Source organism: Coloeus monedula, assembly GCF_965178545.1.
Source record: "Coloeus monedula genome assembly, chromosome: 9".
Lineage (NCBI taxonomy): Eukaryota > Metazoa > Chordata > Aves > Passeriformes > Corvidae > Coloeus > Coloeus monedula.
This window is the reverse complement of record NC_138789.1, coordinates 20,253,332-20,280,069: the sequence shown is the minus strand read 5'-3', so window position 1 is coordinate 20,280,069 and position 26,738 is coordinate 20,253,332. Positions and strand designations below refer to the sequence as shown.

The window sequence follows — 26,738 nt, the reverse complement described above, 5'->3', positions numbered from 1 at the left end:
TATCTGAAAGCATCAGTCAAGTTGCACTGTATATCCATTATAATTAGAAGTTTGTGATTTCTGTCTTCAGGCCAAATTAATAAAATGGTACTCAAAGGACTTCATGTGAATGCTCAATGTGTTTAGTTATTGTTTTGCTTAGTTATCCTGGGATTATTTATGTTTAATATTTCATTTTTTAGATGTGATAACTAAATTCTTGTTTACCAAGAATGTTCTGAGAATTTCATTCCTTTCAGATGTTCTTTATAGAAATAATTTGTGATCTCTTGAGTAGATGTCTGTTACTTTATTATTTAAATTTTATTTGTGCTGGCCCAGATGAGTGAGGAAAAAAGTGATGAACTTGTTTAGTGAATACTGTTTTCTATGTTCAGGATTTGGGGCTTTTCATCATTATCTTCCTTGAATTTTTGACTTGAACAGCAAGTGTGTTAAAGGATGCTTCACTTTTTCAGAATGTTTTAATAAAAAATCAGAAAGAAATAATTTCCTTTTAAGTGCTTGTGATGCATGGAAGATTTTTGTTCAATATTTAATATATTAACAACAGGAATGGAAGGGTTCAAGAGTCACAAGAATAAGCAGGTCCAAGAAAATCATGAAATCCCAGTGGTCAAAAGAAACAAAGAGACTGCAGACTTCTTTGCACTACTAAGAATAAGAATAATACCCTACTACAAAATACAAACTACAGTTCTGAACAGAAACACAGATGAAGGGTCCTATGCTGTGTAGGAATGAATATAATTTGTGGCAAAAGAGGCAGCTCAGATGTTTTTCTGGATGCCTTATACCTAAAACTTCTTAAAGAAATTAGATAAAGAAAGATCCTAATCTGTCATTTACTATTCAGTAATCTTGGAAAATGAGAATGGGTGTTGTTTGTTTGTTTTTTAAGATTTTGAGGTAAACTGGTAACTTCCTAATCATTTGGAACAATCTCCAGCGTGTCATGCCTGTGAAACAGAGTTGCAGAGTTTGCAGTTCTGTTACCACAGACAAAATAATAAAATTTAACTTGTGTCAGTTGATACAGTTTCATAGTAGGTAGGTTTTCTTGAGCTGTAGTTTTTTGAGAGATCTGCAGTTTGGTGAATTAGTCTAGCATAAATTAGATTATAATATTTAGCTCACTGATGTGAACATTTATTTATATTTTTGCCTGCTGTTAAGGGAAAGATTTACCTTTTAGGGAAGTTATTTGGTCAAATGCTGTAATTTTATTAGCTATATAGTTGATTATAAAATCATTTGTAGAGCTGGAAATTGATAAAAATTTATAATTTAGGGCATTTAAAGCATTGAATTAATAAAAAGCAAGGATTAGTAATAAAGATCTGAGTTATCTCTCTAAATAGTTTTAATGTAACAAACTCCATTTAATCCAGGTAGGTATGAATTATATATATAAGTGAGAGATTTTAAAAGAAAAATCATGAAGAAACACTCTAGGAAAGTTACACATCATAATCAGTGTAAGTTCGTGGCATGCTGCTGTAGAAAAAACCCATTTGTAACCTTTTGCTATGTGCAAAGGGCAGTACCAGCACAGAGGCAGAGCTGCAGTCTTGGGTTTGTGTGGTTTTAGAATACTGTGTCCAGTTCTGTTCATATTTCAGAAGATTGGAGATTCTAGACAGCTCAAAACAAACCATAAACATTTTCCATGTTTTGGAAAAACAAGCTAATCTGTGGTTCAAGTTGGGCATGTCAGCTTCTTATTGAAGAAAATACTGAGAGGTGACTGACTTGTTCTGAATAGCTGCTTACACATGGAAAAGGCATGTGGTGCTGGGGGATTTGTAGACCTTGTTGTCAGAGTCATAACTAGATCGAATTTCTAGTTGTTCAAGTGAAACAACTTAAGTTCTGAAGTAAGCTACCCTCAACACACTTCAGAGGCAAGATTATTTTTTTCTAGTGCTGTTTTGAGGGACATTTTCATTCTTTGAGAGGAAGATACAAACCTGGGGTTAAATGGTCAGTGTAGTCTTTCTGGCATTTCCCCTCACTACTGTTTTTCTTCTTCTATGGGCCTTGGAGTGAACAAGAACAAACCTTTATCCTGAATAAATTTGTATTGCCCCATCCATGGAAGTGCTCAAGACTAGGCTGGACAGGGCTGTGAGCTACTTGATCTAGTGGTGGCCAGGGGTTGGAAGTAGATGATCTTTAAGGTCCCTTCCAACCCAAACCATTCTGTGGTGACACTTGCAGCTGGTTGTTAAAATGCTTATAACCAGCTCTTGTGCTTCAGGGTTTCAACTGTTGACCCACAGCAGTAATCAGAAAATGTTTAGCTTTGTTTTTTTTTTCTCTGATACATGGGAAGGGTAGATATGGTTTGTGGATTTTTCTTCCGTTTTCTCTACCTGAAATTCTTGTGATCAGCCACAGCTGAAGTTGAGGCTCTGACAGTTGGGCAGATGCTATCAAGTGCTACATAAATGCCTGACAGGCACTTCTTATTTATAAGTTGTTTGTATATGCTTTATAAAGAAGTCCCAATTTGTTCAGAAGGAAAATTACAAAGGTAAAAAATTCTATCAATTTCTCAATTTCAGTAAATTCATCTATCAAACTTCTGGAGCTCCTGAAACCTCTCTCTCCCCTACTTACCTTCTGTTCACAGATGTTGCTCCTTACCAAAACCTTTAAATGCTATTTTTCCCTGATCAGCATTTCCCTCTACCTAATCAAATTAAGATCTTAGTGCTGCCATTGGTCAATCATACCACAGATTTGCTTTTCACTTCGTGATCCCACTTACTATTTAAAGTTGTTTGTGCGTGATAAACAATTTGCCAAGCAGCAGCCCTCCTGAGGAGACTCTGGTAATGTGTCACATGGGAGAGTCAGGAATGAGTTACCTGGGGGCCTGTTGGAATACAAGAGCTTATCACTGCAACCACTGTCTTCCCTCATGTGCTGTGTCTGAAGTGCTTCTGTTCTGCCTGCTAGGACAGCTACTTCCAATATTTCTAAATATTCAACTTTCAGCAGTGCAGAAGATAGAGGTATAAATAAATGTATTTTCTCCCTGTGAGTAGAATACTATTAAGAGTAACAATAAAAATAATTGCAAATAGTAATTTTCAACCTGTAAGCTGTTGTTGAGTTATAAATTATTAATACAACCCTGGAAAAGACTTGCGTTTTAAATAGATGAAATAATGGAATGCCATTATGTTCACTGTTGTTGTATTCTCCACTGGACTTTCAGAATTATCATATAAATCAGTAAGCTATAATAGGATTTCTGTAGCAAAAGTACTTCTGGATGAAATTAAAAGAAATATGTGGGGCTAAACTGTGATTGTTTGTATGCTGTGCCTCTCAGTACTGTGAACCAGCATGGGAAGCCTACAAACAGGCATAAGGCTGCACTCCATCAGAAAGGAGGCAATTGGCAGAAAACTATGAAACAAAATATTCATCTTGTTATTTCTGAGTGATGAATGTAAAGGCGTGTAGAGCGTTAAAAGCTTCCAGTACTTTCTGTAGTCTGCCCTTGAAGAAAGTTCTTTTTTTTTTCCTGTTTAGATCTTTTTCTAGCAGACTGAAATGTTAGTCGAGTTAACTTGGGAGGAATGCAAAGAGTTGGGAGAGAAACAATAGCTTTACTTACAAGCAGAGTTGCAGGTCAGAGGGGAAAATTCTCAAATTGTAGGGTTCCTTGTCAGTACTAAATTCCTAATACTTCATATTATTATTTTGATTACTGCTGTTAAAAGGAATGCTGGCATTCAAACTGATGGTGACTTGTGTACATTGGTCGTTAAACTTTTGACAGTATTAAAATGCTTTAATGTTAATATGTTTTAATTTTAAAAATATTTCCTTTTAATTGTGTGTCAGTTATACAGTTTAAAACAAATGAAGTGTTTGAGCTACTGCAGTAAAATCTCTCACAAAGGTCTGTGTTGTTGGATGATTTTGTTGAAAGGTTTGTCTGTTTCTTTTTTTAATTTTCTTCTCACACTCAAAGATATGTCTGGCATTTTGGAGAGAATAAGCACAGCCTTTAACCTAGTGGCAAAACTGTTTGGAGAACTGATTTACATATTAGAAACCTTTTCTTCAGCTGATCTTAAAACAAACAAAATCTTTGCATAATCAGTGAAGCTGTTGAAACCTCATTTTTATGTAATTTATTAACACAGACTTCTGTAATGTCTTCCTGTCTGTGGATTAATATTTACAGCCTGTATTTATCCTTCCTGCCTCTGATGTGTTATTGGAAAAATTTTAGTTTGAGTGTATTATGTATTATTTGACTATGTACAACAAATGTTTCTAGTTATAATTCCTAGTCTCCAATGAGGAACAGTTTGTAATACTTCACTTAGGTGAGCTTTAGTAATACATACTATGACATAATTTAAAAGCGTATAACTTTTTATGTTAGCTTGAAAACTTTTGCTTACTTTGTTCCTTCAAGATAAATTTACATTAAATAATTTCCTAATTTCTTAGAGGAGGCCTAAACATTTTTCTAGTGGCTCAAACAGGATTGAAATCGAAACAAAAGAAAACAGCAGCTTTTTCTCTAAGTGTGGAAATGTATTCATCCCAGCAAATGGAGGGAAAAGGAAAGAAAAGAATATTTCTAAGTCTGAGGAAAAGCCCAGAGAAGTTATCCAATCCTATTTTAAAAAAATAATAATACATATTTTGTACATAATTTTTAGCTATTGCGGTTTGTTGAAGTTCAGTAACTGCTAAAAGCATGAGGTCTCTCATATTGCAACTTCCTGCTGCAACTCCTTATTTCTGACTCCCAGCAGATACTCAAAGTGCAGATGTTTGAATTGGATAGTATGTCTTCCCTAATCAGTAATATTTAAATCTGTCCTTTGAAGGCATGTTGTCCAATATTAATAACACTTCCTTTCTAAATTGCTGTCCATAAAATTCCTTATCAGAAACCACCTATGTACAATGCCTGATAGTAGAGTAAGATTGGTAGTTAGAAGTTCAACTTAATAGCGTAAGCAAAAATATTTCTTCAAAAATCTTGTCTATGAAAAGATTATAATGCTTGGCTTTCTCAGTGATACTCTTAGTTTTGGCAATACTCTACTAAAAATGCAAAGCAGCTTTGCATAGACATGCAGTGAAGTTACTGGTGCTGAAAAATATTGTTATTCATAATCTGTATTGTTTTGTTGCTATTTGCTAACATGGAGTGTATCTGTTATCTTATTTGTATCACTGTTTATCTTAAGAGCTGAAATCTTTTCAACAGTGGCTCAAGAATATCTATTTTACTGGCCAATGACCCAGCACTGGAGAAGTCAAGGTCAGTTACAATGGTCGCTTAGCTTGGAGGTTTTTCCAAAAACACTTCCAGTAAGATCAGAAAGAGTCTGTTTCTGGTTTTTGAGGACTTTTGTTACTGTTTGCCCAACAGCTTTGCCATTAGATCCAACTGTGTGGGCTATTTATAACCTCATTGCTTTCCCTTAAATGGCATCCCTGAGCCCTGTCTTCTTTCTGTCCACACCAAAACTCCTGTCTAAACCCTTGTCTCTCTCACTTCTTGACTCCTAACATGTTTTGTCTTGCCTTGTCCATTTGAAACTTGCTTGTCTGACATGGACTTAACTGTTGTTTATAAAAGTCACCTTTGCTCATTTTTCTGACCAGATTATTCCTCTCTCTTAAGAAGTCTCTGTCCCTTGGGAGCTTCACTTCAAATGAAAGTCCTCCTTTTAGCACTAAAAGCTGCTTATAATGGAGCCACAATCCACCAACATGATTTTATTTCCCAGACTTTGTTCAGTTAGCTGTTCCTGTGCATCCCTGCTCAGGCCTCCTAACATGAAATGCATCTCAGCTAATTCTGCTCATTCCTTACAATATGTGAGCAGCTGCAACTGTCTCTTAGTCCATTAAAAAAAAAATAGTACATATGTACTTTCTTTTTGTGTAAAGAAAAAGTGATCATTTTCCCCATGTGTCGGGATTTGAATTAATAGCTGCTTCCCTGCATTTTGAAAAGTTATATATAAGTGGAAAAAGGCCTCCAAATGCAGGAAGTTGTTTTTTTTTTAATTTCTCCTCTCTCATGTTCTTGTGATACATTCTTAACAAGTTATAGTTTGCAGATTCTTTTTCTTACTAAAAGGTGTACATGCACTTAACTTCTATTTGTTTGTATATCTTGTGAGTATAAATGTGCTAGAGGTAGGAAAAATCATACCAGACAGATGGCAATGAGTGAAGGTGGGATAAGTGTTTATTTTTGTGGCTGGAATACTGGCAATGTGAGGTTATATAAACTGATGATCAGGAACATATTTTGGCCCATAGGGCCAATTCCTCTTTTAGAACTTCTCTGGAAACAATCTCTTCTTGCATTGCAGTCTACTTTTAAGAGAGGCTTGTCTGAAACATTTTTGGGCAAAATGAAGAAAGGTGAGCCAGGATAGGTTGGGGCACAGACAGCGATAGTTTAGAATTCGAAAAGACTTCCAAGGTAATCAACTCTCTTGGCTTGGTACCTTAGTCTTGGAAGTGCAGAAACAATGCTTTGAGCTTTCCAGTTGCTTTGGAGTGCAGTATCAAAATGGAATATTGACAGAACCATAAAATCAGCAAATACAGATCTCTGCGCTGCAGTTTTATTAATTCAGTAGTTAGAACTAAAATAGATACACTTCTGTAGCTATTATTTTTGAGGACTTAAAATGAAATTAAAACACTGTGTGTATGTAGACATAACCAAAAGCTAAGAACTTTTCTTAATGGATGTGTCTACTATGTTTAAATCTTGCTGCCCTTTAAGTAGAAGACTCTGACACATCAGGCTGGCATAAATGGTTGTGGTGTATCCACACAGCACAGTCTTCAAGGATTACTATTAACAGGACTTGCTATTTAGCACTAGCCATGCCCCCTTCTGCACATTTATTTGCCAAGCATATAGTTAGGGGATGTTTTTTTAGTTGTTTACCCTATAGCTGGAAGGCTCAAGTAGCTTGTGTAAGCATTTCATTTCTAACGACCTTTTAGTATCTTACAATTTTCTGTAACTTCTGTTTCAGCTTGAAATGTTTCAAAGTTGAAACTATATGTGGGAGTAAACATATTTTTGTGGGAAGTTATAGCAAAAGTGAACAATAACAATGGAGGGAGTAAAAGATATTATTTATGTGTCATTTTTCTGACATGCATGTATTTGTGCAGTTAATTGCTCAAACTCTTAGAAAAAATAACTGGGATGTGTTTTATTTCCCTTTTGATGGTTCAAACTAAAGGTATTTTTTTTAAATAAATTACTGTCTCTGATTCTCTGTGAGCTATTTGGACTGTGCACATGTCCCACCTTACCTAATAATCCAGTTTGTGGTGAAGTGCTGTGGTGTAACTGATTCAAGACCACATGTCGATCACACCAGGCTTTATTCTCTCTCCTGCTATTTAAAGCTGCCCTTGTTCTACATGGAGAAATGCTGGGAGTATTTAAAGGTGAATGTATGCATATTTCCACATGGCTTGGCACTGATTAGCAGCTGCTCGTAGTTAAAGTCAATATATTTGTTACCTATGGTAAGCCAGAGTAAGGTGAAATAAAGCAAGACTTGAATAATAAAGAATGTACATAATTTAGGTGATCTCCGGTGGTCAGGTTACTCTAATCATTACTTGCTTATGATTCAAGTATTAATATGTTGTTACTAATGCATTTAGCAACCTTACAGTGTTATTAACTTGGTTTTTTAGATTAAGTGTGATAATTGGTCTTATTTAGTAAACTAAAGATTCAGAAGAACTCTTCATAGAGTACAACTTTATAAGTATTCTTATCTCATTCTTTCCCATTCTCAAGGGCAAGGGGAATGCAAGCAGGCCCCAGTCAGTGGGGCACTTAAGATATTCTTTAAGTCTTATTGCTTAAAGTTAAGCATATATCTTAGTAATTTAGATTCTTAAACTGTATCTGTGTGCAGCTGGGTTTGCAGAAGCCAGTCACATTCCTGAGTAGTGTCACTGGAGTTTGCAGCATTCTGTAAAATAGTTCTGCCCTGAAACTGAAGGGAAGACTGAAATTATTAGGCTGTTCTTACAGAGTTTTTCTGTGTCAAAAATGCTCCATTCTGAATAGAGAGTCCAAGTGGTAGCCCAAAACACACAAGTATGTCTGCATCTTTTGATTTTTATTTCACTGAGGATCACCAGTTGTATAGCTGGTTCTATCTTTGTCTGATAATTCAGGGGAGAGAAGGTATCATTTTTTTCTGATACTGTCTTCATACAGGTAAGTGGAATTATCAACTGCTGGACAGCATATGTTTCTTTTAATGGAAGAACAAATGGCTATGTGGGTTCCTTCTGTCAGGCTGTCTTACTTGTTTTGAAATGTCAACATCCCTATAGCATGGTGTACTGGCTAAAGAAAAACCTTCCCAGAAATCTTACTTTGACAAGAACATCTTGGACCATAGCCTTGTGCTGTGTCCAGCAAAGTAGTTTTTTTGCCAGAATACTAAACTGTTTACTCTTTTGGGTTTTATATAACAAGTCAGGAAACTAATTTGAAAAAAAAATTGAAGAAATACTTAAAACAGAACAAGTTTCAGGAGCTGAGCAACAGTTGCTGGTTATTATATTGTCCCTTTCCATCACTGCATGTGCTAATATCTGCTCTGTGAAGAAATGCATGGTGGGAAAGCCAAGAAGGTGGCAATGAATTGCCTTGGAAAGAAGCAAGGGATACTCTTAGTAATGGACTGGCATAAACATCCTGCTTTTGAGTACCCACTGACTTACAGGTATAGAAGAACTGAGGTCAAAGGGAGAAATTCACTTTTGAGACTCCTCTTTCAGTCTGGTGAGAAGACTTTTCTACCTAACCTGCTTATGGAGGCCTCTGGCATAGGAAAGGTACTAAAGGTACTAATTTCTAGATGTGGAAGCTTGAAAGTTAACCTTGTACTTTCATCTTCTGTAAATATGATATTGCATTTTGAATCTGCTCTTCATCCCCATGAGTTAATGTACTGTCACACTGAATGGGGTTGAACAGACCATTCCTTTGTCACTAGAAAGTGTCTGTGCAAAAATAGCAGTACGTTGCACTTGGTTTTGAGATGTGAAGAACTGAGAAAAGGCAGTGACGTTCAAATCTGATGCCTGAGGTGTCTGGCAGGCTCCTCGGGGCTGTGCTGTATAGCCTGGGGCTTCAAAGTCTCAGCTTTGAAATAAGCAGCACTGGTATTCAAACTGGACTTTGCTGAGGACAATAGAGATGTGATGCTTTCTGAACTACAGGAGAATGGAGTACCCCCATGAAGAGGAGTGACAACTTTGTTCTGCACATCCATCTAAACAGATTCTGTCCAGATTAGACAGCTGAGCAAACTTTGCTTGGTTGCCAGATCTTCTGTCTCAAATCAAATACAAGCACAGAAACTGTTACCTAAAGTAGTTGACTTGAAAACAGAAGAGTGGTCAGAAGCGGAACTTTTCTGTAAGGGATAGGGATTTAAACCTTAAAATCAGGGAAAATCCACTGATTTTTAGCTTCAAGGTAAAGAAGTTGTGAAAAATGGTAACCCTGTGTAAGTGTAGAACCTTATAATGTGCAGTTATGAATCAATGTTTACATTTTCCAGGAAATGAAAGACTGTGGGATAGGGAGAGACCTTATAGTGACATGTAGTTTACACGAGATACACTCTCAAATCTATTTCAGGATCATATGTCTGTAAAGCAGAGAGTCAGAGAAGTAAAACAGAGAAGTGAACACATGCATACGTCTATTAGTGTTTATTAAGCTGATTTCTCAGCTGTCAGCACACATGACGTGTTAATTCAGGTTATAAAATACATATCAGATGCTGCTTTATCTTCTTAAAATTCAGATTTCAGCAATGCAGCACCACGTGTGTTTACTCTGCCTCTTCCTTGAGATCATAGAGTTTCTCATGGTGAGGTCTTTCTATTTTGAGATTTTGGTTTTACAATAAAGTATGCTACAATGATTCAGACACAGCTTTCACAGGTCATATCCTCTGTAATGAAATGGTATTTTTAGCCTTCTGATAATTTCTTTGCTTTAAAAAAATTGCAACTATCAGAAAATATTCCAACTCCATTATCAATTTATGGAAGAATTTTTTAGCAGGTTTAAATATTGAAAGAATCCTTTATCACAGTTCCAGAATATCAAATTTAAATGGTATTTCCTAATATTTTTTGTAATTTAATGTGCCAGTGTGCATGGATTGCAGGAAATAAATTGAAATTACATTCCTTTCTCAGGTACACTTGATTTTTACATGGAGAGACTAAAATGATTACTTGTGTAATTTTCTGCTGTTTATTTACCTTTGCAAGATGAGAGCAATAGGATGTAAGAGCAGTAGCCATGTTGCTTTGTTTTACACACCATTAAACTTGTGCTACTCTGCAGTACCAATATAACTTTATGGACCAAGTCAGCATCTTGAATGTCTGAAAACAGCCAAATTATTATCAACATTGCAAAAATTGTTATTATTTCTTTCCAAAGTATTTGGTAAATCTCTTGAAGATTGTGAGACTATTTTAGGCAAATTGCATCTTTTTCCAGAGGACAGATACTGCAAATCAGTACCTCACAGTTTTCAGGTGGATTTTATTGCTTATGTGTGTAAACTGAATGGATTGTACTATTAAATTTTTATAAGCATTCTCTGCTTATGAAGAATATATTACTGTCATCTATACACGTGCTTTTAATTCAGCTTTTAATCAGTTGTACCACTTTTGTCTTAAGAATAAAATCAAAGTAATACAGAACAGTGACTGAAGAACATCTTGGGGCTTGCATGATGATAATTAGGTGAGAACCCAGTGTCTTGGAAAATGGACCTTTTTATACCTGTATGAGTGTGTTGTAGGTAGAAAGCTTTTATGTGAACCCTGAATATTATATCTGTGCTTGGAAACAATTATGAAAGCTCAGTTGAGTCAACTTTTTCCGAGGAAGTAAGATTTGGCTCTCTATTCACACATAAGCAGAAGATCATTCCCTGCATGAAAACTACTGAGGTTTCTGTTAAGGATGTAATTTGAAGGCTCAGCAGGAAGCTCAGCCGAAGCTCACCTTGAAAAAGGCCTGTGTGTACTCGGAGGAAGGTGAAATTGCAAACACTAATTACCTGCTGCTGTCCTGTGCTCCGTTTTCCCCTGTTCTTCTTCCCCATTAGACATTTGGTTGCTGAGTTCGGCGTCTCACACTGGTGAGCAGAAGCTGTGAGTTCACAACAGGGCCCTGCTGGAGGTTTGAGCACCCACTGAGAGCCAGGCTGGAGTTTCTTCTGTGGGTTTGGTGGGCGTGGGACGACCATTGCTTTGTGTTCTAAAGGAATCTGTCACTTCAGTTTGCATCAGAGCAGTCCCAACAAAGAGCCATGAGACACGTTGAACTTGATACATGCTGATGTACTGGTAGAGTACAAGATTTGGTTAGATATTTTTAAAATACCCTGACCTGAAATACATTTTCATGCTGAAGTCAGTAACAGCTTTGGTTTTGTGCAGTTAGATGAGGTGCCTCCAGCTATCACAGATATTTGTGTTACTGGAGAATGTAAACACATAATTTAACACCAGATCCACAGTGATCCGTGGGGGTACCCCGCTCCATTCTTGGTTTGCCTTTTTTAACCTGTGGCTGTATGACCCAGTCATGGAAAGGGGCCACCTGAAGGCTGGGATTGTTTTCTTTTTATAAATACATCAAATAAAATATTTTTATAAATATGAAATGACGTAAAATTCACTGCTTTCTAGGCGTGTCCTCTAAGATTTCATGTAATACTGCAGCAGCTACTTGGTAGAACTGATGATCATCACTCTCAGAATTACGACTATTTATAAATGTAAATGAAGCTGCTTTTGGATGTTTCAGCAACAGGGGTGACAAACCACTGTGCCACTTGTAATGAGCTAGAAGACTGTGACAAGCTCTCATGGAACTGAACCATGTTGATTCATGCTGCTGTACTGTCTGAACGGAATTATTGTAATTCCTTTTACTGGGCATGAAGCCACAGATTGAAGGGACCTGAGCACACAACGTGGGCTGGCAGAACACTGGGCCCCTGCTGCTCTTAGGGTGCCGTGACTTTTCATAAGTGGATTCCTTTGCAAGGTTTTTTCCTCTTCAGAGTCTATAAAATTTGTCCTTTTTCATCCTGCTTTCCTGCTTGTGATGGATTAACTGCACTGATTTTCCACTGAAGTGGGAGGGCTGGGCAGAATAGGTAACCATGACTTTAAGGTGGTACTTGGAACTAAAATCTGTAACTCACAGTGAGTTCTTTACTAGTGGGTAAGTGCTTTCCTTTTTTAAATGTGTCAGCTAAGTGCCAAACTCACTTGTGAACTCCTGCCATGTTTCATTCAGGGTTGGCAGGAAGATAACATAAACGGTTTTCAGAGTTTTAAAACATTATGTGAAGGTGAATGCTTCCCATTTGAATACTAAAAAGTTAATTTGTGTGCAGTTATGAAGGTCAGATTTTGCTCTGAGAGTTTAGGGGTTTAGCTTTGTGCTCTGTCTTACTGTGAAAACCTACCAGAGCAAAGACAAATAATTATTCTAGATCAGTACTTTGTGGATAGATGTGAAAATATCTTGGTTCTGGTATTGTTTTTTTATTATTTTTAGTCTTGTTTAATAGATAGTTGTTTGCAAAACCTTATAAAGCTAGGATTAATTTAATAAGCTTTAACAGTCCTACATATTGTTCCATTTTTTAAATACTTTAATTTAAGGACCACATATGCATTTTAAGGCACTACAACCAAGAGCCATGATGGTAACATCTGAAACTCTACTTCATCCTCTTTACAAATATGAGTGAACCCAAAATAACTCCTTGGCTCCTCAAATAAGTAAAGTATATTTGAAGCTCACATACTTGGTAGTATTCCCTTCCTGAAGTTATTAGAATCTCTAAGAACCGGGGGTGAGTGTGTGAGCAGTTGCAGGCACTGGTGGGTGAGTTCCTCTTGCAGCTGTTCATTCCAGGAGTCTCTTTGTGCCACTGTCTCTTTTTTTCATGTTCTTGTGTCTAAGAATGTTCTGCTGGTACTTGCATGGTATGTACTCCAGCTGTAACTTAATTTTCACCCTAGTGAAATTCCATAGTGAATTTTCGTAATAGCGTGCTCTCTTCACAGCATGGGTATTGATAAGCACCTGCTTGGCTAAGGATATTTTAGGGTATTAGGGTGGTGGTGGCCAGAGTCAGAAATAGCTGACAAGGCTGTTGTGTTTTCTTTAGGGAGGCTGTACTTTGTGTGCACATATCACTTACCAAAGGCATTATTTCACTCAGCAATACCAACCTTGTTTTTAATCTTTTTTTTTCCTCATAACATGCAAATTTCATGTCTTTTTCTGTAGCAGTGAGAATTTTCTTTGAGTAAAAACCACAGATATTCCATATTTAACTAACTAAAATGTTAAAAACATACTGGCTTGGTCATAGTTTTAGGCCCTATTAGAAAACTTGGAAGTATGAATTTTTCAACAAAGATAGATTTAGTCAAAATTTCATTAACTCTAGACCTTCATGTAGTCTATAACAGGCTGAATGCAAGATCTCTGGAAGAGCCCCTGATTCTGTGTTGTTCTGGGCTGTGGTTCCTTCATTTACACGAATTTAAAATTTTTTTTTAATGTGTGTGGAATAAATTTTAGTTAAATAGCATTATACCCATTTATATGTAATCAACCACATAACCCAGAGTTAAATAATTTAGAATCAGTCTGGGGATATGTTCTTGTTATTGAGCTGTAAACTCACATATAACAGTAAAAGCAGCTTAGGCAAAAGGAGAGGCTGAAAAAAGGAGAGCCTAAAAATCTGCAGCCAGACTATAGATTCCTGTACTACCCTGGGTCTAACAGTATTATTGCAGTTTCAGCAACTTTTATGTGAAAAAGTGATATTGGAAAATCATCTGATGTAATATTAGAAGAGAGGTAATGCAAATCATGAGCTAGAAAAAAGAAAGAAACATCATGTTACCCATCTACTCTTAAGCAGACCTCAAGCTAGTGCTTTACAAACCACAGTTTAGTTTTCTGTTCCAGCATTTCAGATTCCAATGTGTGATTGTTTCTCAACCGACTTGGAAGCTGCAGTACTTTTCCTCTTGGTTTTAAGAGGTCAAAAGAAAGAACTAGTAAGAATGAACTGAAAAAATCAGACTTCATGTGAATATTGGTGAAGTCGTGATTACAATTTGCCTAACTCACTCTAGTAAAAGCTTTGTCCAAACTTTGAATAATTTTTTCCCTCAGTGAATATTCCCAAAGACAGATATTTGTTCTGTGCAGTTTTTGAGCTGTCATTCCAAGTCTGTAACTAATAAAATCATAACAACCACCAAAGTAATAGTTAAGCAATGTGGCTTTGTAGCATTTCAAGTGATGAGTAAACCGTCCCAGTAAATTGGCATTTGGCCACTTCACTATGTAATGGTGTTTTTAATGAAGTATTGCCCTAGCAACAGGTCTGGATGACATTGGGTAGCTGGTTGCTGCTGACTCTTAGAGATAAAACAGACTTTTAGGAACACATGTGTAATGTCTGAAGGTAAAGTAACCCAAAATAAATGCATCTGCTCTACTGGGAACATAGGATGGGTAACATCAAGCCAAAGTCTGACTTACTGACTTATGAATTTAATCCTTCTGTGAAAAGTGTTTCTATATGGTGAAAACCAAACGATCTAAGAAGTGCAACAGTTGAAATCTGAGAATAAAATGAAGCAGAACTGAGAGAAACTGTATTGCAGATGATTTTAAGAAAAAAACCAGTTATTTAAGAATTGTGGTACTGTAGGAAATCCTTCTGGATATGTTATTTCAAGGGAGAAGCTTTTTGAGGAAAGAGGATGTAGTGAAGATTAAAAGCTTCACTTGCTCTCCTGAAGAACCAGCAAGTGAAAAAAGGCATGAGACGTAGAAAGTGAAACAAGTTCAAGTGAAACTAAAACTTGGGGATGTTGTTTTTATTAATGAACTTTTATTTAGAACACTATTTCTTGATGACAAGGACATTGAGTAGTGTTACATAACACAGCCAAGTCAAAAGCTTAACAGAGGGTCTAGATCAATATAGCAAAGTAATATCATAAGATAGAGACATCTTCAGAGGTCTGTAAAAGAAAAGGCAAAAACCTTGGCCAAGTCTTTTTTTCTTCTTCCAGTTCATTGTGGATGATATTTTAAAATCTACTTTAAAGACAGAAAAACCCCCTCACCTTTACATGTATTAGTGGGTCATAAAAGAATTTACTCTTATAGTAGTATAATGTTGTGCCTTCTAAATGAGATACTGTGTTAAAGTATACATGAAACACATTTTCAAGACGTAAAGGGAATGCTCTGATAGTCTAATAAACTCATTTTTTTAATTTTAAAGATAAAAATACAGACATTACTGTAAAGGATAATGCGGATGATTTCTGCCTTCGAGATACATTAAGCATTGCGTCCACGGACTCCTTTGTTTCCACAGCTGAGGTAAGACTCTTAAAGATTGCTTTTGTAAAGATTTGTTGATCTATTTGAACAGTGAACAGAAGAATCCTATTTTTTTGCTAATCATTATAAGCAAAATATATTTCTCTTACAGGAAAAAAGGAGCTTTTCAGGCTTAGCTGGAACCAGCTTTTTTTTTTTTTTTTTTTTTTTTGGTACACTGGCACAATGCATCCCCAACTCCTCCTAAATGGAAGGTGCTTTTGAAAAATATATCACATTTTCATGAGTGAAAAAGCAGTCACTTAAGGCTGTAGTAGTTCTTTCCACCATGATTATATCTTCCTGTTCTTTTTTCCTATTGCTTTGCCATACTATAAAGATGTATGAAGAAGGCTTTGTATTGTTTGGACATGGGGGGTTTTTTTAAGAGGAAATTATTAGAAATTGACAGCTACCTGTTTTAGCATGTTTCATGCACAATATGGAGGCACCAGTTTGAGCTGTTACTCTGTTGTTGCACCATGATTAAATCACTTAGCAGGAACCAGAGGTCTGAGACTCTGTTCTGGGAGCCCTGGGCCGGGCTGGTGGGGAAAGCTTGTCTGGCTGTGTGGGTGTGCGGGGAGTTGAGCGGGGACCCCACAGCTCCCTGGAGCCACCACTGGGAAGGGGCCTCAGTCCCAGCTGTGACAGTCCCTGGAGGTGGAGTGGGACTGCCTGGGAGCCTCCTGACTCCACACTGGGAAGCTCCCTTAACAACATAATATACTTCCTGTTGCTGGATCTAATCCTCTGGGATAAGAGCACAAAGGATGCATAATAATCTCTGGGTAACAGGACGTTGCCTTTTAGCTGAAGTCTGCTACAGCTCCCTTGAAGTATTTGAAAGAGACTCATAAGCAGTGACACACTTACTTGAATGAGGAATATCTCCTTCTCTAGTCTCTGGGGAGCTAAAGTGATCTTGAAAATACTCTTCTCCAAAAAACAGGAGAGGCAGTTGGCCTCAATAGATCCATTTTGTCATAGATATTGCTCTCATGTATACACTACAACTAAGCTACTAAAGTCAGTTGCAAAAAGAGAGAATTGCACACACATTCTTTGCAATTGTTTTGACTGTCTATTATAGGGTTTGTTTTTCCATAACACAATTACCTTGATTTACTATTTCACATTAAATTGTGATGCCTAGCATCCATTCCTAACAAGGATTGTATCCATAGAGACTGGTTACTCTTTGCTGTAATTTGGACAAGACCACAATTCAAGCTTGCTTCAACTCTACCAGCTCATGAGAGGAGCTGTAAACCGTTATAGTTTGTACACTTTTTATCTTTCTTTTTTTCCCCAATGAACTTTCATAGTGTTTTTGCAAGTATGTGAAGATGGGAACAATCCCTTGTGCTCATTTGTGCTGCTTGGCTTAAAAAAAACGCAGAACCAACCAACCAACCAAGCAAACAGAAAGCCCCAGGATGTATTACCTCAGTGAAATCATCATCCTCTCCTGAAGCTATGTTGTCCCAATATCTGCTAAAAAATATTTGAGTCAAAATTGGAAATGTAATTGTCTTTAAGTATCCTGGAGATATTCTCCACATTTTGATACCTCAAAGCCACTTCTGTCAACTTGTTCTTCCAGGACAAAGTTATGAAGATTTTCTCTTCCTTTCCAGCTGTTCTATCCTTTGCCAAAAGAACAAACTCTCTTTTCTCAGATTTTATTGAATAATCTAGTGAAATTTTTAGGTGACAGAAGTCCTGATGATTAATAGAACATGAACAATTTCCAGTTTGGTGTTAGAATCAGAGCACCGTCAGTGTTCTGGATTAAATAGGATCCACTAGGCTTAAACTACAGGATCAGTTAACTCTGTAGTTGTAGCTACAGGGCATCATTGTGTAGTGCAGGGTAAAGAAAGCTGTGAATTGGTGTTCTCGTACAAAAACACTCTTACCTTGATTTAATATTTTGTCCATCCTCAGGAGGATGTGTGGTGGGGAAATGCTTCACGTTATGGCAATGAGAAGGAGCAACAACTACTTCCCAGTGTATTCAGCTATTAGTAGAGAACAGTAATTGCTTTAACTGGATTAGAATTGACAAAACAGATTCTTTTATTCTAGACATGATGATCTCGAGTAGCTTCCTCTTGCTTATCTACTTTTGTCTTTTCGTTTGTTCTTGCACTAGGAAAATAGTGGAATGTTTTAGTTTAGGCTAAGAGGTCTGAGGCTTTTCCAGCTTTGACTTTGTCTCACCTAAGGGCCAGATAAGGCAGTTGTTCTTTCATCAAGTTCCCTGATTCCAGTGACAATATTAGTAACTGTCCTAAACTCCATTGCCTGATAGAAACATTTAGCAAAGTTTTTAAATCTGAAATTCATATGTGTGTTTATACTGCTCTGTGATTATGCCCTACTGGAATTAGTAATTTCACCTTCCAGGAAATTAGAACGTGGCACCATTTTTTGTGGCCTCATCACACTGCAAGCTGGGTGTTGACAGTTCCTTGGCTTCCTTCTACACTGCATCCTGTCCCAAAGAGCAGGACTAAGTATTCTGTGTGACTCTGATTTTTGGAGACTGGAAACTGTTCGTGTTTCAGTGCTGACACACAGTCAGGTCAAATTTAGCTCCCTGCCTGCAGGAGAGAGAATGGTCATAAAACAAGACACAGATAGATACTTGAATGGAAATTGATAGGGATACTGATTAGGAGGCAACAAAAATGTCATGCTGTGTTATATTAGACCAAAATATAGGAAAGAGCTGTACAAAACTGGGACAGTTGGTGGGGTTTGCATCACGTGCCCTTTTGATGAGTTCTACAAGATAGCAGGAGGGTGTGCCAAAACTTCATCTTGGCTATGGCTGGTGATCAAGAGGATGCTGGGGATCACTCATTTGATGATTTCCCATACAGACTTGTGCCTGTCTGGACAGCTACGATACACAGGTGCCTGAATCCTTATGAAGACAGTTTAGCCACAGTTGCCATCCCCATGACCAGACAGACTCCTATTCTTAAACACACTTAGGCTCTAGAAGCACTGCAAGAAGGGATGGTAAACACAACTATTTGCCCTAATTAAGTTATTAATACTACTACTGTGATAAATAATGGTATTCCCCATTTGAACCCGGCTGCCATCAGCTTGTGTTGATGAGGGTTAGTATACTTTTCATAGTCTTTCTTTCCCATTTACTGTGATCAAAATAGCTGCCACCTTTGGCAACAATACAGCAGTGAGTGTGCCAGATAAAGGCCTCTGCCCTCTCTGTTCTGGCTTCTTTTCCATCTTCCTAACAGAACCTCTTTCCTGCTCTCCCTGGCAGTGAGCTTTGTTGCTGCCTCTTCATTGTCAGTGCACATGCATTTATCATGTCTTATTTTCTTATGTTGACCAGTACTGAATCTGTAGGTCTATTATCAAATAAACTGCTTTCCTTGTTAAAATGTTGACTCAGTCCAAGGCTTGGGATATTTTTAGATTTGTGAATAAAGACTTAGCTGCTTTTTATCAGTAACAGCCTTCCTGTTTTCTTCCAAACCTTAGGTGGAACACATCACTTCATCATTTCAGTTTATTAAAAAGCCATCTCAAACATTTTAGTTACTAATCACCATCACATCTTCCAACTCCCAGAACATGTTTCACTTTCGTCCTGAAGCTACTTACATTTTTTAAGGAAATATTTTCTCTGAATGTCTTTGTCTTTTAAAGAGACCATCATCTACTTTTTAAATATAGGGTAAACATAATTTCTCAGAATGTAAGGAATGCTGAATGTGCCAGTAAAGTGACCTCTCTATTAGGGGAAGCAAGCAAGAATTCCTAAAAGATCTAGCCTTGTTTATTTTTGTTACATTCATGTAGGTGGTTATTTTGGTAGTCAACAAGGTCTTGATGCACAGCTGAGAATTTTTTCTATTTATTAAGAAACAACTTGTGGGTGGCAAATAAGAGTACTGAGCCTGTTTGTTAAACCAAAGCAGTCAGGGAATCCCAGACTTAAAAACGAATGCAAGTGGCAAAGGTTTAATGCTTTAGAGCAATGATTTCAGCATGTCTTTACTGCAGGTACAGCCCTAAAGCTGAACTGTCCAGAGAAAACTGATTAGCATCTGAACAATATCCATGCTGTAATCTTCAGAGGCTGCTCTGCAGCCCTGCAAGCTTAGACACAAATTAGAATTTCAAGCTTTGGAGTTTTGAAGACGTACATGTTATTTCAACATAATGAACTTAGGTATCCACTGCAGGTCATCATAAATGTCCTTGTGGTGGTCACCTACTTCTCTCTCTTTCTTGAGCCTGGAATGGGTAGAAAGAAAGCCTTACAAGATGAGATTGCTGCTATAGTGTCAATCATCTTTTATCTCTTCTTTGTCTGTATTTTCATATTACCGTGTACCTCCCATGACACTGAGGAAGTGACAGACATTATGGGGCTGGCACATCTGGTCCATCATCACAAGCCTCTGTGTTCCTGGCAGCTACCAGCACTGTTGGTAGCTGTGATGGAGCTCCTTGTCATCCCTAGAGATGTGTGAAGAGTCTCAAAGTGGCACTGGCTGTGCACAGAAGTGACCACTACAGAATGGCAGGAAAGGACTCGGGGAGCTTTCAAGTGTCCAACTTACCTGTGATGCCAAGATGTGGAATGCTGGAGCTTTCTCATAACTCTGAGTAATGCTGAAGCCCTCTAGAGGAAAGTTACATGGTGCTTAGGGGTACATAGTGGGATAAAAAGCAGGTACCTGAATAAACATCATGAACACATGCCAATTTATATAAGGTACTTACAGTGAGCCATCTAATTGAAAACTAAGCTTTCTGCCCACCTCTTTCCTTAAAGGTAGCATGTCCTCAGAGACTTTTACAACAAAGAGTTCATTTTCCTTTTGATGTCATCTTCTATCATTTTCTATCTAGAAAATGTATGCTTTGCATTTTGTTAAACATTGAATATGATTTGTGAATTTTCCTAATAGCTGAACTCTTCTATGTTAGAAATATGGATGTATCTTTACAGATCATCTTTAACTAGTTTTATTTTGAAGCAGGGTGTTCATGTAGGCAAGCTTTCACCTTATTTAATCTCAAAGAATGGCCATTACTGGTTGAAAGACCATTTAAAGCATAATAATCTATGTTACATCTATATATTGTTATATCTATATACTGTTTATGTCTACATGTAAAATATTCATATAGAGAAATATTTTTAAATACTAGAAAGCATCAAAAGAAATTCCATTATGACTCCAGGAGCATTAATGGTGCAACTTCAGAGCTTGTCTGGAATTACCTTTTCTAGTTAAATTTAAGAGGTCTTTTTAGTTTCTGGTTTTCAGTTTGTTTGCTTTTTCCTCCCCTTCACTTTTTGCATGCAAAGAGAAGTCAGTGGTAGAGGAATTTTCTCCCCCTTTGCAAATATTATTTGTTGGAACTTCAACCTGTAATCAAAATCATCTTCTCAGGGGAAGAACAGTTAGTTCCCTCCTGCTTAGCAGCCGGTTGATTTAACTGCTTTCTTCATTTGAGCTCAATAATACACAGCACAGCAGTAACACAGCTATTTTATTTCATCTGTTAGCATAAGAGGAATTGCTGGGGTTTTTTTAAAAAAGCTAAATACAATCCAGGGCCTCACCCAGTTCCCAGGTATCAGTCCCTGTGCTAATCTGTGACCACAAAGGCAATGATCAGCCATCTTCATGTATAAAGGTGTCATCAGCTTAGGTGCTGGCAGCAGATGAAGGTTACCTGCATCTAACTGTAGAAATCACCAGTCCTAATTCAGTCACACTCAGTCAGTTTCCTAAATATCTGAAAAAGGTGATTTGCCTGAAGTTCATTAGTAAAAACTTAATGTAATCCCTTTTACCACAGAAATTAAGAGAGGGGCAGCTGTTTACAAAGTGCACATGTGTTCACAACCTGTTTCTTCCCATTATTTGCAAATGAAATAGTGTATATGGAATGTTTTATGGCTTCAGTAATAGCTGGATCAGGTAAATAAATTAGCATATGTGTTGTGTTCTGGTTTGGTCTTTACTTTGGAAAATATGTATGTATTGTTCCACAGTTAATACTTCCTTAACCATAACATAGAAAAAGGAATTCTGGAGTAAAGGTTTTTCACTTTTTTTTGTTTATACCTGTTCTAGCTATTACACTATGTATTTATATGTGTGTGTCTGTGTGTGTATTCATGTTTTACATCTGAAATAAATCAATATACTCCTGCTTCTTCCAGTTGTTAAATTATTGCATCCTGTGTATTTTCAGTTAAAAGCTGTGTAGCTTTCTTTTTTTAATAAGAACAGAAATTTTCAGGGGGACTTTTTAAATTAGCAAATCCAAAACACATTTAGATGCTATGATTAATATTGTTAAACTGAAAAAAAATCTTTGGTCTTAATAGCTGTAGGTCTCCTTCAGGAATTCAGCTTTTCTACCCTGTTCTTCCAATAAAACAGCTTATAAGCAAACACATACTTTTAGATTGGAAGTACTTCCAAACTTAGATGAATTCTGAAAGTGGACATTACTCATTTAAGTATATTTTGTTGACCTTAAAAGTTCTTTTCACTTACTCTCTAGCTGTGGTCTTGTCATTCGAGTCTGAATTCAAGCAGCCTATAGAAATCTTTAGAGAAATAAGGGGGGAGAGGAGGGGTTGGCTTGGTGTTGGTAGGTGCTTTTAGCCAAAAAAATCAATTTAAAATGGAACCTGACAATTTATGGAAGGAATTGTATGTATTTGCCAACAGTAAAAGGATACTGGTATGAGTGATTAAAAAAACCCCAGTGAAAGTTCCAGCAAATAAACATTATCTAACAGTGTGTGATACTTCTGAACACCAGCTCTGTACTGAAATCTCGAACTTTTTTGTGTGCTTAAATGTTTCCACGCACAAAAGCAGGTATTGGCAAGTGTTTATACTCTCCTTTAGCAGGAAAACCGACCTGGCCAAACATTTGTGGCTACAATGGGCTCAGCTGGAGTGTGTGGAGAAGGCACACTGGGATTATATGGATTCGTGGCTTTGTGGAGTCTCAGCCAGCACTTGGCTGTATGGCCTCAGTGCCAGGACAAGCTGCTCAGCATGTATTTACTTGAAAATTTTAATAGAGGTTTAACATAAAGTTAATACTTCAATGTGACTTTTTAAAATCATTCTAAGATAGAGATTAACCTTATACATAGTTCCATTACCTTGAGAGTTATTTTTAAAGATGTTTCTATGCTCAGTTTTAATAGCCTAGAAACACAGGTTTGTTTGCCCCATGCAGGATTTTGGAATAAAACAAAAAAACAAAAAAACAAAACCAATCAAAAAGCTAGAATTAATTTTCTGGTCATTAACTAAACTGTGTAAACATCACGTTTTCTTTTCTGATCCTTAATAATATGATGTAATGTTTATAGTGAACTTGTAGCTAGACATTGTTTTGTGAATTAAATACGATACCCTGTAAACAGGAGTTCTCTCTATTATTTATATGCTTTGATTTATTGATCTGATTTTGGTTTTTTCTTTCTTTAAAAATGTCTACAAGTTCATGTTTGTTTATATGATAACCATAGAATTAAAAGTGCCAATAATGAAAACCTTTTAGGGAGCCTGTAATATAAAATGCTGAATGCTCGTGGTTTATACAATGTGCTTTGGTAACTGGCAGACTTATTTACAAACAGGGGTAGGAGGATGTTACTATTTCCAGCTTCCTAAAGATTTGCATGGTGTAATCATTCTGTACTTTGTCTCTTAGCAATTATTTTCTTTTAACAGCTTTGACACCCAATAGACTTAACTAGACAATTCAAAAACTTAGCTAGGCAAATTAAACACAAAAGTAAGCTGCCTTTATTTTGTTAACTAAAGTTTTGAAGCTTTAAACTGTAGCTTTCAGATTTTAAGAGTTATAAAGTTAAGTCTTATGACCTGGTGTATCTGTTCTGTTCACTTGTTGAATTTTACCCCTTTGTTTTAAGCAGATGCAGAAAAGGATGCATCTTTCAGTAGAACATCAGGAAAACTTCTTGAATTTTATCTTTACAAAAATTTTGTCAGCAAGCTCTTTAATGAACTTCAAAAAAAATTTTTTTCAGCTTTCAGAGCACAGAGAAGTTCGTAGCACATATGGTCTGGATTCCCTTTGCCACTGCCCCTTGTATGAAGAAGCCATGCACTTGGCAGAAGAAGGCAAAATTTATTCACGGGTGTTAAGGTATCAATTTACGTCTATTTAAGAATAGACTTGCTATTTACAAGAAAAGCAAGAATTAAAGTTAACTGTTCTATCTAGAAATCACTTTTTAGAAGTTACTTGTTCTAGGTATTTTTTCTAGGAATTAGACTTAGATGGATATTCTTGTGCTTCTTTTTTTAAAGGTCTTTAAAAACTTTTCTATTTTACATAGGACCGAAATGTTTGAATGTTTAGGAGACAGTGACTTCCTTGCTAAGCTTCATTGTATTCGACAAGCTTTTCAGGTAAACAGTAAGGAGTGATTTATCTGTCTTGCTAAGCCTAAACTAAAGTACCTGGCATTGAAACTGAATGTTACTTGTTGTGCAAGCACTTTTATAAGGTAATCTGTATTTAAATATTTTCTTGTTGCTTTTACATTTTTATAATTCTAAAATGAGATGTATTTGCAGGAGTCCCAATTTTATGATTAGCTTTGGAACCTTTGCACCCAAGGCTTATTAGGAACTTGCCAACTATACTAGAGGTGATAATTATATGGAATTTGACTGAAAAGTTTAAGGTCACTTAGTATAACCTGTGAATGAACATGTCTATGTGTTCTGAACCCTTTTCTAGATAATTCTTTCAGAAACAGCAAACAGAATATTTCTTGCTGAAAGTGGAAGGAAAATTTTGTCTGCTTTAATTGTGAAAGCACGAAAGGTAAAAACCTTTTATTACCAACGTTTTGTTGTTTATGTAACTTCTACCAGACTTCATTGTCCAGGGAAAATAAACTATATCTCTTTTTATATTTGCTTGATACTCATTGCTTTTACTTTACAGAATCCAAAGAAATTTGAAGATGTCTTTGATGAAATGATATATTTTTTGGAACAAACAGATCACTGGGATAATACTGAAATGGAACTTGCTGCTAGAGGAGTGAGTTGCATTTCTGAAAAGTGCTTTTACCCTTACTAATGCCACAGGATCTAAAAATAAATTTTTACAGTTCAGAATTGTGGGAAAGGCAACTCTTTATTGTTTATATTGCTGGTTTTGAGAAATGGCATTCACTAGTTTAGTACCAGAAACCACACTTTTTTTTAAACTTCTCCTTTAGTGACAAAGTATTTTTAATATTCATTAAAAACAATTACAAATCTACATGTTAATACAGCATTAGAATATGATGCATGCTGAATTCCACTGCTGAAAGAGAAATTAGGTTACTTAAATCATGTTCTCATTTAACATAGGTGAAAAATCTGAATTTTTATGATGTTGTTCTGGACTTCATATTAATGGATTCATTTGAAGATTTAGAAAATCCACCAATATCTATACAGAATGTAGTAAATAACCGCTGGTTAAATTCCTCTTTCAAAGAAACAGTAAGTATTCATGTGTAATTATCATACTAATTGATCTGGAGTACATTGCAATGTACTGAGTATGTGCATGAGATCTTCCTCAAAAAAGTTTAACAGAGTGTATTATCAGGTTTTTCATAATAGCAATTTAAAAGTTACAAGTCTGGGCCCAAAACAGAGAATGATTGAATGTATTGGAGAAAATACTTTAACTTGTCCTTCCTTTCTCTGAGGAAGTAGAATTTTAAAATGGAAGTTTCTGTTAGCCACATCGTAGACATCAGATCCAGGTTTTGGTTCATAGACCAGAGATTTAGCAATAAGGGACAAAGTTGCAAGGAAACAAAAGTAAATTAATACAGTGCAGACATTCAACTGTTGATTACAATTGATGATTTTTCACATGTGCCTGTTTATTTGCCAAATAGATCTTGTCCCTCTGTTAGAGACACAGGCTACTGCCATGGTCAGCTGGTACAGAAACTACTGTAATTTCATCCATTTTTATCTGTAAACTGCCAGCTTTTCTTTTATTTTTATTTTTCAATTGAAATACCCGCTCTAGAGGAAAAAAAAAGTAACATTAATATATTTTTGTAGTTATATGGAACATTGTGCTTTGTCTGTATTAAACTCTCTTTGCAGTACTGAGGGAGGATCAGATGAGGATAGTTAGAGGCTTGGAGGGGAAAAAGCCCAGTACTGATATTGGTATATTGTATTTCACAGGTCCATATTTGGACAAAACTCCATAGCTGAATCTGAAGCTATTGCAAGAATGTTTTTGCTAAAATGAAAAAGTACATTTCAGTGTTTTCACATGCCACTTAATATCTAAAATAGTTTCTTATGTCTGAGCACACACTTTAGTATATGAGACTGGTCCTCACTTAAACCCAAGGAGTGTTGCTAACTGTGGTAGCTGTAAAAGCAGATGCCAAATTGCCTTTGGATTTAACTAACGGAAATGTTGCAAAGATGGATCTGGAATAGCAAGTATGAACTACATATAAATTTGGTTATTTATATCAGCTGTTGTTTTATAGTTTTAAACTTTGTGTTATCACAGGATTGAAACTGAAGAAAATACATGTCCCAAAAATACAGAATATAGAAGTACAGTATTCTGCAGATGAGTTCTTTTGAGATGGAAAATGATTTGGGGCTTGCTTTGTTTTTTCCTTTTACAATTAGGCTGTGGCTTCAAGCTGTTGGTCAGTACTGAAACAAAAAAGACAGCAAATGAAGGTAAGTTGCCCTTCAAATTATATGGAACAAAGATACTGATTGTCTCCTAAGAATTTTAAGTTCTTTTTGTAGCTTTGGCAAAATAAATGAATGATCAACCCTCAGTCCTGTGGACTTGTTAGTTTAGACAAGAGGTTTGCCAGTTGTAGAAGTTTAGCTCCTGGGCCCTAATACGTTTTTTTTAGCAAAAAGTCTTAACTGAAAGATTTTCAACCTAGTTTAGGTCCAGTCAGTGCTGGTGTCATTCCCTTCTCTGACTTCCTGCCCCACACACAGATCTCAGACTTCTGCACACCAAGGTCATGAGTCTTGTATCTCACCTGCTTGTGCTGGGATTCTCAGCCCCATCTCCCTGCATGATCCCCAAACCTAAATCACGTTCAGTCCTGCCCTGTTACCTG

At 36.5% G+C, this 26,738-nt stretch overlaps 1 protein-coding gene across 2 annotated transcripts in view; it reads left to right on the top strand.

Annotated features, from left to right (window-relative positions):
* Positions 1 to 26,738, top strand: part of MIGA1 (mitoguardin 1) — a 37,424-nt gene that overhangs the window by 6,787 nt on the left and 3,899 nt on the right. For both annotated transcript variants that reach the window (XM_082287100.1, XM_082287099.1), the window contains exons 8-14: positions 15,438 to 15,538; positions 23,631 to 23,749; positions 23,943 to 24,015; positions 24,350 to 24,436; positions 24,560 to 24,658; positions 24,976 to 25,110; positions 26,284 to 26,337. In XM_082287100.1, the coding sequence (XP_082143226.1) occupies positions 15,438 to 15,538; positions 23,631 to 23,749; positions 23,943 to 24,015; positions 24,350 to 24,436; positions 24,560 to 24,658; positions 24,976 to 25,110; positions 26,284 to 26,337 (668 nt within the window). The remainder of the gene's footprint in view (positions 1 to 15,437; positions 15,539 to 23,630; positions 23,750 to 23,942; positions 24,016 to 24,349; positions 24,437 to 24,559; positions 24,659 to 24,975; positions 25,111 to 26,283; positions 26,338 to 26,738) is intronic.